Source organism: Suricata suricatta, chromosome 2 (genome assembly GCF_006229205.1).
Source record: "Suricata suricatta isolate VVHF042 chromosome 2, meerkat_22Aug2017_6uvM2_HiC, whole genome shotgun sequence".
In the NCBI taxonomy this organism is placed as follows: Eukaryota; Metazoa; Chordata; class Mammalia; order Carnivora; family Herpestidae; genus Suricata; species Suricata suricatta.
Window position 1 is genome coordinate 46,721,496 of NC_043701.1, and position 18,617 is coordinate 46,740,112.

The window sequence follows — 18,617 nt, forward strand, 5'->3', positions numbered from 1 at the left end:
GGCCATCTGTTCTCTGCAAAGTTTTGCAAACCTGCAAAAGCAACCCAAGCACATGCCAACATGTCTCTACCCCACACTCACAAGGGTCCTATCATTTTACAGACTTTACCAGACTATTCACCAGCCAAAATGCACTTTGCCAAAGGGGGTGAAACTATAAAACTCCAAATTCTTTTAAACATGTCTGGTACCATTAAGAATGTTTATGACTCTACAAGAATTTTACGTTGATATTTACCAAAAGCACAACATACAAGGCAAATAAATTCCTAGATTGCCTACTAAATTTGACGTATAGATTGTATGGAATTTCTTCTTCCACAATCCATATCAGCCAACCAGTGTTGTGGTAGAATGTTATTCATGGTAAAGAAACAAACTTGTTCCTAAGAACTAGAAGAGGGCACTTATTAGATAATCCAGTTTCACTCTTTCTTTTTATAAGATGGAAAAGCAGGGCCTAGTGCGGTCAAAGGGTCTGTTTAAAGAACTTGTGAGTGATACAGTCAGAACCACCAGCCATGGCTTTCAGTCTCCAGCAGTGCCTTTGCATTGTGTCTCATTGAAACAGAATTCCATCTGGATGTAACTGAAACTTAATATCAAGGATCTCCTTTATATCTAAAATCCAAGACCAAATTGGATGTTTATTACAATGTGTTATTCCCGGGGCGCTGAGAGGCTCATTCAGTTAAGTGTCCGGCTTCAGCTCAGGTCATGATCTCACAGTTTGTGAGTTCGAGCCCTGCGTCGGGCTCTGTGCTGACAGCTCAGAGCCTGGAGCCTGCTTCAGATTCTGTGTCTCCTTCTCTCTCTGCCCCTCCTTCACTTGTGCGGTGTCTCTCTCTGTCTCTCAAGAATAAATAAATGTAAAAAAAGTAAAAATAATGAAAATAAATTAAATAAATTAAACTTTTGGTGTTATTCTCATCCAACCAAAAGTAAATGTCCATAGAATTTGTACAATCTTTAACCAAATCCTCTTTAGAAAAGCTATAAAAAATGATGGTACAGAAAATCCATATGATCTAATAAGGATTGAAATATTATTACTGAAAAATACATATGAGAAAACCTATTGAATCATTTATCTTTTGAATCCCAAGATGTCCAATTCCATATATACATGATGTATGCAATGGGTACCATGGACTATCTGCAAATTCCTAGAACAGTCGTCTCTTAACTCAAAATCCCTGTCAATCAGTTTAGATGACTGAGTTATTTGCACTTCATGAGACATACAATACTTAATATGAAAGCTACAAATGATCAGAAATGCCCAGTGAGACACTGCCATGTTATTTGGACATGCTCAGTCTTCAAAAGAGCAAAGTGTCCTCCCAGTTACAAAGGACCAGATCTGTTTTGTCAGGTTCATTTACCCTAACGTGGTTGCCTCTCAGAGCACTGAACACACTAATCACTTCCCCATGTTAATACCCCTTTTGGCATTTACCAAGGAATGGCTACACTTAAGTCTTGGTACTCTCTGTAAACACTACATCAGGAGCCATGTAAACCTATGGTGGTGAGCCAGCAAGGCACCCATCTGTCTAGTCCTGAAAACAGGAAATACTTAGTTAATCCCCATGTAGAAACTATGACGAGTACAAAAAGCTACAGTTAATTATTGCATTGTGTACTATGGGAAACATATATCCTCAACCCCCAATGTCTAGTTACTTGGCACCTTATCCAAGTCTTACCTCTAGGAAGACACTAAATATTGAGGTAAGCTAAAGCCCTATGCTTCTAATCTTCCACAGAGTCAACCCCAAAATGACAATAATGCCAAAAAGAAGATGGTGGATGGTATTTTCCAAAAGGGCTTCTTCCGGCAAAAATCATTATTCAGGTTCCTTGCATCAGAATTTGTTTATATCTTTCACTATTATCCTGCTGCTTATGTGTTTTTCTTGTTAGATCTCTAACAGTGAGATACTTGTAGCAAAGTTACAATAAAAGAACAATTTATTGATAAGATTAGTACAGAGGAGGAAAATACACAAAGCCATGCATGTAGCACTATGCCTCCAAAGAATGTGCTATGCCAGGTCATTTTAAAAATTAAACTTGTTATGAAAATCATTATTTTTGTTTTAGTGCTGAATAGGACTTTGAAGGTTTTCTAGGGATACCTCTCTGTTTTACAGGCAACAAAGCCAAAACTTTGGGGAGTCAAGTTCATTTAGACCCAAGGAACAGTGCAATGTAGGTGGACCTGCTTCTAATTCTGGCTCTTGCCATTATTAGTATGACTCAGGGCAAGTCACGTGATCTCTGAACCTCACTTTACTCAAATGTAAAATGGGTATGTTCATTCCCATGGAACAGAATTATTAATTTGTAGTTATTCACCTAGGACTTGACCTTGGAAAACCTTGACCTTGACCTCTAGCTTCATATGTTGGGACCCCTCTGTTTGCCTGCAGTGGCCTCCTCTTTCCAAGCATTCCCAAGCCCTATTCTGTTCTCATCTGCTGTGGTACCTGAACACATCTGTGAACACATCATCTAGAGCTCTTACCGAATTCAGCTTTTGGAAGCAAACAAACCAAGAGAGAAAATAAATTTGAGACAGAAAAAGAAGCACTGAATGAGAATTTTGTTGCTGGGACAGACTTGTAATCAGTTGGTTAACTTTTTCATATATAGATGAAGGAACTGAGGCACAGTGAAGTTGAGCACTTGGATAAATGTGAAAACTTTCAAATGGCAAAACCTGGACTATCCTAAACCTATGACCTCTGAACTCATGGCCAATACTTTTACAATACTTTTGGGTCTCTTCTGACCCAATATAGTTTAGCTCTGAGCAAACCCTTGTTCTCTAGGCATATCTTTTCAATATGCTGCAGAAAAGAACAATTGTCTAGATTTACAATAGACACAGAGTGAATGATCCTGGGTTATTTGCTCTAGAAGCAGACCCTCATCTGTACCTATCTGTTTCTAAAAATAGGGGAGATACACACAGAATGACCTATATGGAAGCTACTGAAACTTTGTGAGCAGGACTTCTGTCCATAAAATCCAGAAATAAAATTCTTCTCAGAGGAGGTTGCAGGAAAATTCATCTATCCACAGCAAAAATCAGAAGAAATCTGGAAGTACATAGTTCATCTGGGCAAAGGACAGGGGTCTTCCTTCAGACCAAGAAGCCAAATGTGGAGCAACGAAATGGCTGAAGAAAGAGCAGGGACTCTTTGTAGTGACTTTGGTTTTCTTACAAATGGGGAAATTTGGCCAAATCTCCCAGGCACAGAGCAACTCTGCTTGTATGTGCTCAAAACAGTCTCTGATCTTCTACATATCTTCCCTGCAGGACTGGACAGCTGCTGGCAACCCAATGTGTCTACCTTTGCCCTTGCCCACCCTGGAAAGTACAGAAGCTCTTCACACTGGATTCTCCCAAATGGACAGACAAGCTCATGTGTCTCCACAGCACTGGGACTGCTATGCATAAGAGCACAGGAAAAGCATGTGCTTTAAAGTCCAACAGACCTCCATTCAAAATTCTGCTCATCTCACCCACTGAATGATGTTGGACAAGTGATTTCTCTTCTTTGAGCAATGAAACTAGAGTAAATAGTGTCTGCCTCCTGGGCTCTTAGACAATATAGGAAACAACATACAACACTAGACCAGGGTCTGGCATATAGCAGAGGTTGGATAACTGTCAACTTCCTTCTTTGTCTTCATTATCAATGGAGGGCTTTTCTAACAAAAAGTTGAGCCATTGAGGAGTGACCTCCAAGTTTCTCTCCCAACTAGGCTAGCCATTTATGCACTAAATGTTTGTGTACTCCCCAAATTAATATGTTGAATCCCTCACTCCCCACGTGGTAGTATTAGGAGGTAAGAACTTGGGAAATAATTGGGTTAAGGTGAGGTCATAAGGGAGAAATCTTCATAATGGGATTAGCGTCCTCATAAGAAGAAGAAAAACCAGAATTTACTAATGTCATCCACCTCTATCCCGCCAAGCACAAAGAAGAGGTCAGGTGAGTGCACACCAAAATGGCAGTTGTTCGTAAGACAGGAAAGGGATCCTCACTGAGAACGAAACCATCTGACCAAGGTTCTTGACCTGGTACTTTCATGCCCCCAGAACTGTGAGAAATGAATGTCTGCTATTTAAGCTACCAGGTCAATGGTATTTTTTTATATCATGCTAAAGGGATGAAGATACCAGCCTTGCTATGATCCGGGTGAGGGGCTGAAGCACCAAGGCACACAAAGCTTGCCTGAGGAATCCAAGGCAAGAGCCAGATTCTGAGACAAGAGCAGGGCTATTTTTTCTGCTTCTTGGGATATGCAGCCATGTGCTCTAGTGTTCTGGCTCTGCCCCCTTCATCTGGCCACAATACCATGCGGTATTACAACTTCTGAATGTTAAGAAACCTTATATTTCCTCAAGTATCAGTACTTAATTTTTCGTTCCACACATAAAACTCTGTGAGTAGAAAGCTGCTGGCCTCCTTGTCAGAGGTAATTTCTCAAGGCTCTGCATGGGATTTAACGGGAGCCATATGGTTAAGTCCGTCAACCCTCCCAGAAAGCATCCCCCTGAAGGGCCCTCGTAAATGTTCTCAGGGCTGTGAAAGATCCAGCAACTTTCTAACAATAAAGCAATGTTCATAGCCATGATACTCAGCAAAACACAAAGCAGGAAGTAATGGCTTCTATTCTGAATTACTCAAAGGGGTCTTCAAGCTGTCCTGGCAAAGGGCTGTGGCCAGCGACACCCTGGAACTTACTGGTCTGTTGCCTCCAGCAGGAAGAAGGCTGGCCTGGATGTCACTAGCATTAGTCTACGGTGGGCAGTGATGGTGTTACACTCAGTTTGGTTTGTGGAGTTAAAGAAAACTCTTAATAGTGGTTTTGCACGTGTATGCATGTACAGAACAAGCACACTCCTAAATTGTAAGCTGCTTTATTTATTTGTCTTCTTTAAATGCTACTTTTTTGTGATAGCATCATTAACCAACCTCTATCCCTTAATTTCTGAGCAAAAATGACACAAAAATCCTCAAATAAATCACCATTCCTATCTGAATGGACACCTCAAACAGCCACACCAATTTATAAACAAAGCCACATGGCTTTGGTAGAAAAGGTAGCATGCTTTTGACAACACATTCTGAGGCAGAACAAGCTTTATTATTATTATTAACACTACTACCACTACTAGTTCTACTACTACTATTACTATTTTCCTTGGTGATGTCAAGGACCAAGTATTAGCTACACCTATTACTCTGAACAATACATAGTGTCAGGGATTGCAAATAGAAAAGAAGTGCAGAAAGGGCAAGAGGAGGTACAATTGATGATAAGTATTGGCCTCTCTATTTTTACATAAAACAAGGTTTGCTTCTATAGCATCTTATGTAACTTGCTGGCCAAGTATTAGGTCTATTCTCCCTGGCTACAACCCCATGCAAATAGAGTTTACGACCAAATAGCTAACATAGTTGCACATCACATGGACATTGATAGGTTGCGATTAAAAGTGGTATAAAATCAGGGAGGAATTTCATACATAAATGGCTTCACATATGCATGCCATTGATCATATTTTCACGTTTCCCGACATCTTAACCAGAATATTCCACAATGAGCCAGATATCTTTTGCTCAAATATGAGCTTTGGTAGCAACATTTGTATATTTTGATGTTAGGCAAAGAACACTTCTATGTTGTAAGCTTTTAGAATCAAGTACTTTTCGCCACTAATCTAACAAGCTCACGTACTTGCCCAAATCCCTACAGAGCGTTGCACTTGTAGAACATTTAGAATAACAAAAAGAATATAGGAAGAAAATGTGTGGAATAGAGTGGCAGTGTCTCCCATGACCTGTCAGAATCCTGGACTGATGTCCTTTCTTGGAGAACTCCACAGTCCATATTATCTTCACTACTCTCCTAAAGAATTACTGAGCGTGAATTACCTGCTCACCAGAAAGAGAAATAGACTTCTTAAGGAAAGCTGGGATCTATTAAGATTATAGCCACCTCCTCAACTGCTTATTGGCTCCCACAAAAGTATCTCACGCAAAGAGAGACAGAGAGAGACAAAGAGAAAGAGACAGAGAAAGGGAATTTATACGACCACTACATGCTCATCTACCATTTTTCCCAGGTTCTGCTGACTTAATCCTGAATTAATGAGCCTGTTACATGATATCTAATAAAAATGACTGCAACAGAGATACTGCTTGGAATCTGCCACATATTTGGTCCAAGGCTGAATCGATTTCATCTATATTTAACACATGCTTGTTTTCTGTCTCACTTGTCTCCCCCACAGCCCATGGCTCAACTCTTTTTTTCCATCTGGAAAACTTATCTCCTAAAATGCTGCCATCAATCAGCCAAAGACACTCTTCCTGACAGAGCGTCTGCCAGTCTGACTAAGCACAAGTAGTCACTAGTTTGGGGATGCCTCCCACACTCTCTGGCACCGTGTGTTTTTCTAGCCTGCTAACCACACAAGTCCAATTTGGGATATTTATACTTACCTCCAGTTTCTACAGGGATAACAGTGTTACCTTGACAGAACTGTGCATAGGCATGGTGGCGGGGGGGGGGGGGGACACGGGATGGCACGGAGGTTGCCTGTGTTGCTTATCTACCTACTTTTAAATTTATTTCTTTGGATATTTGCATTGCCACCCATTTTGGTCCAACTTGGCTCAGTTCCTGCTCAAAAAGTATTGAAAATCAAATGCTTACAAATGCATCTGCATACACTTTGTCCCCCCAAATCTTCCCTGTTCCCATTTCCAACTCCATTGTCAAAATCACTCCCAATACATTTGAGCCTTTCTGCTTAAATATCACATGAAAGAAGGTGCAGAAAAGAAAGCAAAAGTAAGGTTGGCAGTAGAAGCCAAGCACCAAGAGAAGGGAAGGGAAAGGTGGGGGGGGGGCAGGAGACAGGTGGCCCCCTCCCTCTCCCACAAAGTTCCAGTCGTGAACACACCCACTGGCCGCAGCAAAAAAGCACTGTGCGTGGGCACAGGTGGGTCCCAGCCTCCCTGCCTGGACGCCGTTTAAGCGCTGAGCCTGAATGAAGACTTTCATTGCTGTTTGCTGTTTTTGTTGGCCAGTAGCCATGGCAAACATTTGCAGGTGGCTTGGCCAGATTTTGACACTTAAATATTTGAGGTTGTGATAAAAATCAGAATATTACTACAATATGGTTCTGTGCAGTCTCAAGAAAAAAAAACTATCTGCAATTTCAAATGCTCATTTAAAGACACAGTCTCCAGAGGGAACTCATGTTTTAAAATAAGTACTCATTTCCTCTTTGCTGAGAGAAATAAAAGAGTCAACCATCCCCAAATGTTACCACCTAGAGTTTCATTCTGAATCCAGTGGTGAGATGGGTTGGGTTGTTCCTTGCTGAGCCCCCACGGCCATCCGGGCAGGGTTTTGGATGGGTCACATGGAGAAAATGGAAATGACAGGATGTGTGGGTTGGAATCAACATGGTAAGCACGACAGGGAAGGATGTGAAGAAAAGAAACAGCCTCCCTCAAGCCTGGCAACGAGACAGAGTCCTAAAAGTGACAATTATCTCCTAGAACTCACCAGGAGAGACACGCAACACCCCAGGATTGGGAGTAAATGAGAAGATGGAGTGGGCTGAGAGGTCACATGTACCAGAGAAACACTCCCACCCACCCAGGCACAGTGACACAGCCTAGAAATGTCACCCAACTGTACAGCCCTGGACCATCTGGGTAAATTACTGACAGAGTCAACACCCATCTTAGAATTTAGTGCTAACCCTTAAAAGATTATTTCACAAAAACCAGCATTGTACTAACAATGGCCAAATGCTAAGGGCCTTCAAGAGGGTAGTTGCAGTGGGGGGGGTGGGGGAGGCAGAACTCCAGGGGGGAAGGAATGTTATAAAACTGCTAGTAAACTCCAACACATTTTATGTTTTTTCCCCTTGAAAGAAAAATAAAATAATTATAATTAGCTGGCCTAACTGTGAATTGTCTGCCCAAAGCCAAACCACAAGAGTGAAGGAGTCTCTTGAGATTTAGATGCCATCTTTAAAGAGCCCACTCCACCCTCTTGGTATATTATAGGTTCTTGCTTTAGATGGTGGTAATATTTGCTCCCACGGTCATTTGAAAAGGAAAGAAATATTTAACAGGGATACTAGCTAATTTATCGTTGGCTTCTTCCAACAAAGCTAAGCATTCAAATGGCCAGTTAATATTCTTTCTGGGAAACCAAATGTATCTACGACAATCTCACAAAACCATCACAGCACATAGCTCTCATTTGTTGAGCTGGGTCTTCAGAAATCACAACCCATCTGATAAGTTGAGAAATGTGGGAGACAAGGTACCCCTTCTAAAGCATCCTAAGGAGGAATAAGCTGGGGTTGTTCCCCATGCTCCCTCTTGACCTGAAATTCCAACGAACATTAAAAACAAAGGGAAAATCACCTGGCTGGCTCAGTTCATGGAGGATGTTACACTGCTTCTTGAGGTTTTAAGTTGGAACACCACATTGGGTGTGGAGGTTACTTAAAATTAAATCTTTTAAAAAAAAAAAAAGTGGGTGAGACACATTGCCAAATCGCAGGTCCACTTCTGGTTTTTTTTTTCTTAATCACCATATTGAATATTCAGCTGAATATTCATACTAAATTCTGATGCACGTACCAAACACAGCAAGCTCCCTTTCCTATTTTAAATGGGGCATTGTGGGAACATACAGCAAGCAGCTCTCAGCTTCCAACAATATAAATTTATCAGAGCTCTTTGGCTTATGTTACTACCTTTTCTTCCTAAGAACTTGACTACTCTAAATCTTTTATTTCCTCTTTACTCTACTCCTGCAAGGGTGGAAAGAAGACACATACCATCATCCTGAAGATAAGGAAGCAGGCCAGAGATTGTGTGTTTCTGAGAAGCTGGCTGGTCATGCCCCGGCTACTTGTCCTCAGACCACACTCCAAGTAGACAGGGGCTAGAGCTGTCATATGAGACTCAGAAGTGAAAACTCTTTCCATCCCATAAACAGAGTGTCTGGGATTCTGACGACACCGACCTTTCTACCAATTTTTCTCAATATTGCAGTACTGTCTTTTTTACGTAAGCAAGGGAGAAAGGGCTTGCTTTTTTTGCTTTGTCTACTCCAGGAATGAGCCTGAACCAATACAGAGGAAGGAGAGAGCTAATAAAGAGGTATTAACAAGGAAAAGAAGCAAAGCAGTATTATCAGAGGGAAGGAGGACTAGAAATAATGGAAGACATGGGTTGGGCTCAGCATATCCTAGGATAAAAGGGACATACTCCGTTGGGGAGGAAGGTGGGCTGGTGAAAACTTCCTCTACCATCCTTAAGCATTTGTCCTGAAAGCATGCTCTTCTCTCCATAATGTCCAAGGGGTTTTCCACTGTCATCCTGAAGTTCACAAATCTTGTCTGAAGAAATGATGACACCAAATGACTTGCTTTACCCCACAAGGTCCAGGATCAAAAGATTCCACCAAATGGAGATTCCCCCTCCCTGTTCCCGTTATAAGCATGACTATAAGGGCCAAGTGATATCACACTGGCCAGAAACACCAACTTTTGTCTCATCCAATCTGAGCACCAGACACAAGGAGAAAGTTCAGAACATTCCCTGAGCTCCAGCCAGGACCCAGAGACAACTGAGGCAGTCTCCTTACCCAATCTGGCGGTTGGTGGAAGGTGCCTGTGTGATGACAGAGCTGGACTGGGGTGACGGCATGGCTTGCTGAATCACAACGCTGGTGTCGTGGTTGGGCATCCGGGTGCTGCCAAGCTGGTGAGCTCCGGGCCCCGCCATGGCCCCACCAACTGTGTTATGCATCGAGATATTCTGCCCAGAGAAGACAGAGGGGAAGGTCAGAAGAAATCAATGTTTTATTCTACTCTCAAGCTCTCAGAGGACAAAACTGGGAATCTGGTCGTGTCAACGAAATAAGGAGTTATGGCTTCTGGCAAGCCATGGGCCCATCCATCTTGTTATAACTTACAGCTATGAGCAGATGAAAAATAACTATTTACCCTAAGAGTAACACACGTAAGAAAATACCTTGAAATTCACTAATCACTCTGCCGCCTTCCTGATGTAAGGTTTCTATCAGGGACATGTGATGCATAACTTCTCTGACTTGGTGTGATATATACTGCATTTGAAAATGATTTCTGTGGTGAGTGCACAGTACTATGATTTACTGAAGAGCTGCTCGGCATCCTGCTTTGAATGACACGCACACTAGGTTATTGTTTCTTTTCCAGTCCTATGAGAGTGGCCAACCACCTACTTCTTTTCCCCCCAGGAAACTACTACCTTTCCAAATCATAATCTAGGTACTCATGACCCAAGCTCAACAACCTGGAGAGTGAGGATGGATGACTGGAACAGATGACAGGGTGTCTGGAATCCAATGCCAAGAGTCAAAGTTGCAACTTTCTGCTGTATTTCCATAAAATCAGTCTCTAACAATTTTTGTGGAATAACAGAATATAGAACAATGACTGCTTGTTCATTTACTTTTTCGCTGTCTTTTCCTCTAGAATGAAGAATGTCTGTGTTCATAAGTCTCTCTCATGGTACTTGGAACATTGCAGGCAGCCGGGTAAACATACATTGCATGAATAAACCAGTAAAGGCAAAAGGCGACATCTGAGTCACTTAAGGGAAGTAACAGCATGTGCTTACTTCTGATGACTTGAATGAAGGTTTCTTTGTTTAAAATTCAATATTAAGGTAAAACATGCAAGGTAAAGCTGTCTTAAAAGACAACTCTTCTTAAAAAAGAAAGTCACTGAGACAAAATAAGAGGATTCACTCCTGGGCAAAAGTCTTACCAACATGGTGGAGCTAAAAGGTGAGAAATTCAGAGTCTAGAGAAGAAAGGGAAAGTGCATGGTAAAGCCAAGTAAGTAAGTGGGCCTCTGTAAGCAGCTAGGCACAGCTCTTCAGCCTGGAAGGGTAGTGAAATTCGAGAGGTCAGTTGGACAATGGGTTGAGGATGGCAGAAAAGAAATGGAGTGTCACTAGCAATTTATTGGAGGAAAAATATGTATCTGTCTGCGCTTTGGGGTTAGCAAAGAAAAAAATAAATGTTACCCAGGAGAACCAGAAGTGGTTCTTTGAAGTTTTTCTGCAAAGAACAGGATTTCCTGCACTATGTGTTAAATGATGGTGATAACATATATGGTATTTGGGGTGGTTGTGTCCATCACATTGCACCTTTCCCAGATTTCTGATTTCTAAATCCTGACCACACAGTTTGTCAGGGATCCAGATGGAAACTGGGCACCTGGCTTAGACTGTGCGCCGACTGTGTTATCGCGGGATCCCAAAGGCATGAACAGTTTTCTATACACACACGTGGTCCAAAGGCTCCTCTTTCACCCTAGAAGGTTTTTCTGACATGGGAAAATATTGTGGTTGGTTAAAGCAAAATGAAAGGAAATGGTGATTTGTGTTGGAGTAGCAGTGCAGGGGTATGCTTAAGTTCTTTTTATAGGGTCTAGAGACATAGAGAATTGAGCTAAAATAATAATGAAAATAAAGATAATTGGGTTACTTCTTTTAAAAATGAACCTTAACAAACATATTTCCCTGGGTCTTAATGAGGTCTTGATGAAGTCAACAATTAAAAATATTTTTTTTTCCATTGTTGGGATCCTCAGAGAGACCCACAATTTTTTGTCTTGCTCATAGTCACCTACTTTACGAATAATAGATCTGAGGCACAGAAAGATTCTGGCTCTCTTTTCAGAATTATTTCTGTTGTGTTATACTATCTAAGATTATGAATAGAGCTGCACAATATAAAATTTAAAATAATAATCTTTAAATTGCCAAAGAATTTAAAATATTTAAAATTTAAAATATAACCTTCCTTGGGTTACCCTTGACACTACGTTTCTATCACCCCCATATGCAGTCCCCAAGTACTGCAGAGTCAACCTACCCATCTTTTATCTGTTTCTATCCTTCCATCTTTCCCCATGCCAACCAACACCCAAACATCTTCATCTCCTTTCCTGGACTAGACAGTGGTCTTCTAACTGGTCCATCATTTACTTTGCCTTCCCTTTCTCCTTTTGCCCATATATAGTCACAGTGATCTTTTTTTTTTTTAAGTATTTATTTATTTATTCTGAGAGAGAGTGAGTGAGCTAGCGTGCGTGTGTAAGTGGAAGGAGGGGCACAGAGACAGGAGAGAAAGAATCTCAAACAAGCACTGCACTGTGAGCGTAGAGGCAGACTAAGGGACGGTACACACGATGTGGGCCTAGATCTCCCAAACTGTGAGAGCATGACCTGAGATGAAATCAAGAGTCAGAGGTTTAATCAACTGAGCTACCCAGGCGCCTGGCATGGTGATCTTTTCAAGAAACAAAACTGATCATGGCACACAATTCTCTCTAGGCAACTGTACTGCCCCACTTCCAATCACCACCCCACAAGCTTCTTAGATGGTTTCCATGATTCAGAAGACATTGACAGCACTCTTTGTGTCATCTCCAAAGCCTGTAGGTAACCCTGCCTACCTCCCAGCTCATCTCACACTACTCTCACTCTTGCCTTCTGTTCTTCACTCCACCTACTGGCATGTTCCTGTCCTCAAACTGCCCATGCTCCATTTCAGCACAGGGCCTTGAGATATATGTTATTTTCTGCTACCTGTGCCCTTCCCCGACTCCACCTTCAAATCTCTGATTAAGCATCACATGAGGAAAACTTCCACAATCTCTCTTCTCCTCTCCTCTTCTTTGCAGTGCTTTTTACAAGTTCATAATTGTTTTGATTATTTGATTTAAATGTTTCTTCCATGAGGACATAGTGCGATGTGAGAAGAAACTAAATCTGACTTACTCCCCACTGTCTCTGTTGCCTAGATCAGTGCCTGGTATATTAAGTGCTCGATAAACACTGAATGTGTGAGTAAACTATAAAATGACATTCCTAAAATATTCAGTGTGAGGAAGTCTTTTGTTCCCTGGCCAATTTTTGAGAGTGCTAACTTTTTTTCCATTTACCTTGAGATCTCAGAACATGCTTTTTGGTAGTAGAGTTTTAGATATTAAGGTTCAACTATGGGCTAGAGAAATAGAAAAGACCAGTGTTAAGGTTCAACTATGGGCTAGAGAAATAGAAAAGACCAGCGTTAAGAAGAAAGCCATAAACATGGGATGTACACAAGAAGGGAGGCCTTTAAGAAAATATTAAATGAGCCCTTGGAGAAAGATGCCAAAAGGTGAGCGCTGAATCTTTGAGCATGTTGGCTCATAGGATGCCTTATCCCCACCATGAAAACTAGGAAAATCTGATCTATGCTGCAGCACAAAGGAAATGATTTCTTCAGAGGGAAACATGTTAAATGAAAGAAAGAACTACTTCTTTAATGGAATCATTAAAAAGAATTTTAAGGGACACCTGGGTGACTCAATCAGTTGAGTGTCCAACTTCAGCTCAGGTCATGATCTCATGGTTCGTGAGTTGGAGCCCCACATCAGGCTCCCTGTTGTCATGTGAAGCCTGCTTTGGATCATCTGTACCCGGCTCTCTCTGCTCCTCTCCCACTCCCTCTGTCTCTGTCTCTCTCTCTCAAAAAAAAAAAAAAAAGAATTTAAAAAACTATCCAGAAATATACCTCACACCCTCTCCCACCAACATTTAAGACATCTCTTTGTCTCTGTGACCCCAACCAGAGGTGGAAAAGGCTCCTGAGAATTATACTCTAATTCTTCAACAATCTCCTTTCTCCACCACACATGAAATCTGCAAATTCTCCACACTCCTTTCCCCAGACCCTGAGAGTAATTTCAAAACATTTTGGAAAAATAAACAATTAGGCAAGCATTATCATTTCACATTAAGAGAAGATGATTTTTTTCCTTTAAGCATTACATAGTAAGTCAAACATGAAATTATTTTCTGAGTTCACGTTTTCCCAATTATGGGTTCAAAACCTGTCTTCATTGATAAAAGAATGGCATTTTACCTCTGGATAAATTAAATATCCAATTTCAAAAACACGAATGACTACATCTTGCTGAGTTACTTTTGTTAGTATAGGTGCATAGGTTTGGAGCTGGTGAAACAGTGTCACTAAGCCAGTAGATGCGTGTCAACATGCATAGAACAATCAGAGGTGTTCCTTGACACTCAGCCTTTGGCCTTTGCTTGTTCAACATTTTTATCAACAGCTTGGATGAAGATGTAAAAATTGTGCTTGTCATATCTGCAGTTGACACAGTTGTGGGAGGCATGGCTTATGTTCTGGGTAGTAGAATCAGGTTTTACTTGAGCCAACTATGTGATCTGGCCTCCAAAAATGCTAACATAAATCTAGGTTGCTGTAGAAGAAGTGCAATGTCCAGATCAAGGGAAGTAATTACTCCACTGTAGAGCACGCTGAACTGACCACATTTGGCCCCCACATTTTAAGGGAAAAATTGACAAATAGGAGGGAATGAAAGCAATGAAGGCATCCAAAATGCATCACAGGAAGAACTATAGAAGAATCAGGGAATATTTAGTCTGAAGAAGAAAAGATTTAGAGGGTCATGCTAACTGCCTTCAAATATTTGTGGGATTAGATATCGTCTATAGTACTCCAAAGGGCATAATTTCAAAAAAAAAATGGAATCATGTTGATAAAAGCCAATGATGACTACAATTTGAGTTCTTATTTTGAAACAAACACTATGCTAGATGCTTTATAAGTTGCACCTCTAACCCTCACTATGACACTACAAGATCAGCATTATTATCCTCATTTTAAAACAATGTAAAATTGCTCACCATCACTAATACTATGGCATTCTTCTCTAGCTATCCACACTCTTCTGGACCGACACTCTAAAAATACAAATTTGATCTTATGTCCAAAGAGTGGACAGGCTGCCTTGTAAAGTACTGAGCTTTTCGGCATTGGAGTTAGGTCAGTAGAGACTAGTGGCCCTCTGTCAAGGATATCACCAAGAGGATTTTTGCATCAGGAGGGAGAAGGCGCTGCATGACTTTCAAGATCTCGTCTATTGCTAGGATTCCCTCACTTAGGATACATGGTTCATACTTTGGCCCAGTGCTTCCAAATATTAGTAATGGATGACAATGATGGATATACACTGGCTTAGGAGTTAGGAGGTCTATTCTAGTCCAGGCTCTCTACCCTGTCTTGCAGCCATGTAACCTGGATAAATCATCCCACCCCTCCTTAGCTCCATAGCCCCATTGCTAAAAACAGGGGGTTGGACTACCTGGTTTCCATAATTATTTCCAGCTCTGTTACTCCACAAGTCTCTTCCTTTTTTTAAAATAAATTTTTTAATGTTTGTTTTTTATTTATTTTTGAGAGACAGAGAGAGACAGTGTGAGCAGGGGAGGGTCAGAGAGAGGAAGACAGGCTCCAGGCTCTGAGCTGTCAGCACAGAGCCTGTCATGGGGCTCGAACCCACGAACCATGAAATCATGACCCGAGATGAAGTCGGACACTTAACTGACTGAGCCACCCAGGCGCCCCTCCACAAGTCTCTTTCTGCGTTACATTTCACGAGACATTAGATATCCAAATACACTTTTTAACTCTGATTCATGGGCCTACAAACATTGATTTTTCCCTATAACCATAAACTTTTGCAGAAATGAGCTTTCCAAAAATTATAGCTTTATGCCAGACCCAAGGGATCATGATTCAAGAAATGGATCCGACACAGAGTAAAATTTCTCAAACTTCAAAGATGAAAATTCCACAGACAAATTATTTTCATCTAAATTGCTTACACCTAGGTTCCAATTTCTCCACAAGTTCCTTTGACTTCTTCTTCCCTTCATATCTTTCAATACACCTTGCTCTTCATTCAGTGTTGTTCTGAGACATAAAGGGTGTGAATGGAATGAGAATCAGGGCATAATGAGTCTTGATTGCATATACAGTGAGTTTGAGGTAGAGTGGTAATTGTCTTTATGCATGCATGGGCTTGGAATACAATATGCAAAAAAACAACCCAATGTATATAAATATATGGCCATATTCTTATAAATACCTATAATTTCAGGGTGCGGTCATGAAGGGTAAAGGGTAGTGGACCACAGATGAAAGTAAAAGTTGGACCATACAGGGAGAAGGTTGTTGATTCCCATAAGGTCCTAAAATGCTATCTTCAAATCTATATTCCATCCAACTGCCAAGGTGTGGAGACTTTATGGGTTTCTCTATAAAGAGCCAGGGTCATCCCAACACGCGTTTACAAGTCGAATTGTGCAATCTTGGAATTGTCTGCATCTTAATGATGCCCAGGCAGTTATGAAGGCTTTCAGAACTTCCCAGATGTAAACATCCATGAACTGCATCCAAAAGATGTTGGAGGCATTCACAGGATAACACAAGTTCTAATCTTCCAGAAAAGACTAAGCTCTCTGAAGGTTTATAAGGCCTGACTCCTTCTTTCTGATGCTCTCCGGAGCTGGAATACCAGTGTGAATACGTTGGATTCTACCAAGAGGGTAGGCTGCTCCATGACAGTGGGGACACTGAAGTATCAGACGGGACATGCTGGGGCTTGGGAGGACACCAGGAGCCATGCCAGCTGCCTCTCTCTCCATAACATTCTCCTTAGCGTAGCCACACAGTGAAAGATGAACAACATAAGAAAGAAACCATCTCAGGCAACCTTGCAGGAGGGAAAGGGAGAGGAGAGCACAGAGCACTGTGAAAATTCCAGTGTGACATGTACATTTAAATTCTGCTTTTTCAGAGCTTGCTACTTATCCCAGAAGAATTCTAAGGGGAACAAAAACATGAGCACTAAAATATAGGGCTCAAGTTCAGATCAGCTCTACAGCATCTGGGGCATGTTAAGTTCTCTGAGCCATACCTTCCTCATCTTTAAAATAGAGATCATCATCCAATGAACAGGGTTGTAGTGAGTATGGCATGAGAGGATGGATGTTCCAGCATAGTGCTGACAGCATACTTGTGCTTCTTTTCTTTTAGTATAGTTCTGAATATGAGGCTCAGAGAGTAGTGGTTCATTCTGGGCAGCTACTCCCCATGGCTGATTTTAATAGAAATATTGTTAATAATAGCCAGCACTTATACACTATTACCATATGTCAGATATTTCATTTAATGCTTGTTAGTCTAGAAAGTACATAAGATTATTAATCCTCATTTTACAGAGGAGAAAACAGAAGCACATAGAAGTTAAGTAACTTGCTCAAAGTCACCCAACTAATAAGTGAAGGAGCTCAGACCTAAGCCCCTTGGCCTCAGAGTCCAGATTCTTACTTATAAGCCATGCTGCCTCTAGAGTCTTGCTGTAAAAATATTTTCTAGTGGAAAATGACATGGGAAGAAATAAAGTGTACCTGATATCCTTTCTCGGGACATAAAGAGAAGTGGTTAATTGAGGTTGGTATGGATGGGATCCTGAGAATTATAATATAGTCATCATACCACTAAGTTGGGACAATATCACCACCATTTTCATACCTAGAAAAGACTGGGGACACATCATTAATTCATTTCTAAGTTGTTGATTCATGACCCTCGTCTTAATGCCATATTGACTGCATAGGTCTTTTGAGAATGGTTTATAATGAACAGGGTAGATTAAGATTAGGGAGGAAAGCTGTACTTCAAAAACCCTTGAACAATAAACAACCAACCATCACTCACTCATTCTCCGATCAAGTTCACCTTCCTCAATAGTTCCAAGAGTCAAGAAAAAGCCTGGGAGAAAGGTCATTTCTTTGATACTTGAATCAAGTTCAATTTCCAAGGCGACTTCCCTTACAGCGGGTAGAAAAGCAGCTCACACATGGATGTGACCCTCAGTGGCCTTTAGCACACTCACCTGTTTCCAGGAAGTAGGCAGACCTAGACTTGAGTCTGCAAGATATGGGCAGGCAAGATCTGTCTGACTGCACCGTGCTCTCCTCCAACTCCAGACCTCTGTCATCCTTTCTAATACTGGGTTTAGACAAAAGAGCCCTGAACCATCCCTGTAAGCATTTTATAGCTATTCATTTAACACTGTAGTAAAATGCTCAAGACAATAAATGTCTTCTCAGGTGCCACCCTTGACTGTGAGAAACAGTTTTCAGGTGTCTCTCAAAGATCCTGCTCCTTCCTGTTCAGATTCTCAGTGCCATGGACTGTCTGTGTCTCTACCCTCACCTCCTGCTTTATTGCCTTGGTTAATTCTGCTAAATGTAATCATATGGATTAAAAGGAAGGAAGTGATGCCACTTCATTCAGGAGACTAGACTTTTAGTTGAGTCAGTCTCTGTGGCTGATGCATCTACAGATATCTTGGAAGTTAGAAACTAATGCCACTGAAAATGATATTGTACTCATGGCTCACTGGTAAAGTTCTTCATTTCTCAAGCGTCTTCCTCAAGAAACCGGTGGCAGGAGCCAACCTGGACACTTCTGCTGGCCATACCTCTGACATATGACATAAGCTGTTATAATTTAATTCCAATCAATCTATCCCCTAACATCTCCTGGCAACCCATCATCTCTACCTTTTTCTCTCTCATTTACATATGCAGACCTCAATGCTTCCTGACCACTCACACCAT

The 18,617-nt window shown here is 41.3% G+C and overlaps 1 protein-coding gene across 1 annotated transcript in view; it reads right to left on the minus strand.

Annotated features, from left to right (window-relative positions):
* CREB5 (cAMP responsive element binding protein 5) overlaps positions 1-18,617 on the minus strand; it is a 392,449-nt gene that overhangs the window by 231,813 nt on the left and 142,019 nt on the right. The window contains exon 5 of the mRNA XM_029925818.1: positions 9,709-9,881. Within this exon, the coding sequence (XP_029781678.1) occupies positions 9,709-9,881 (173 nt within the window). The remainder of the gene's footprint in view (positions 1-9,708; positions 9,882-18,617) is intronic.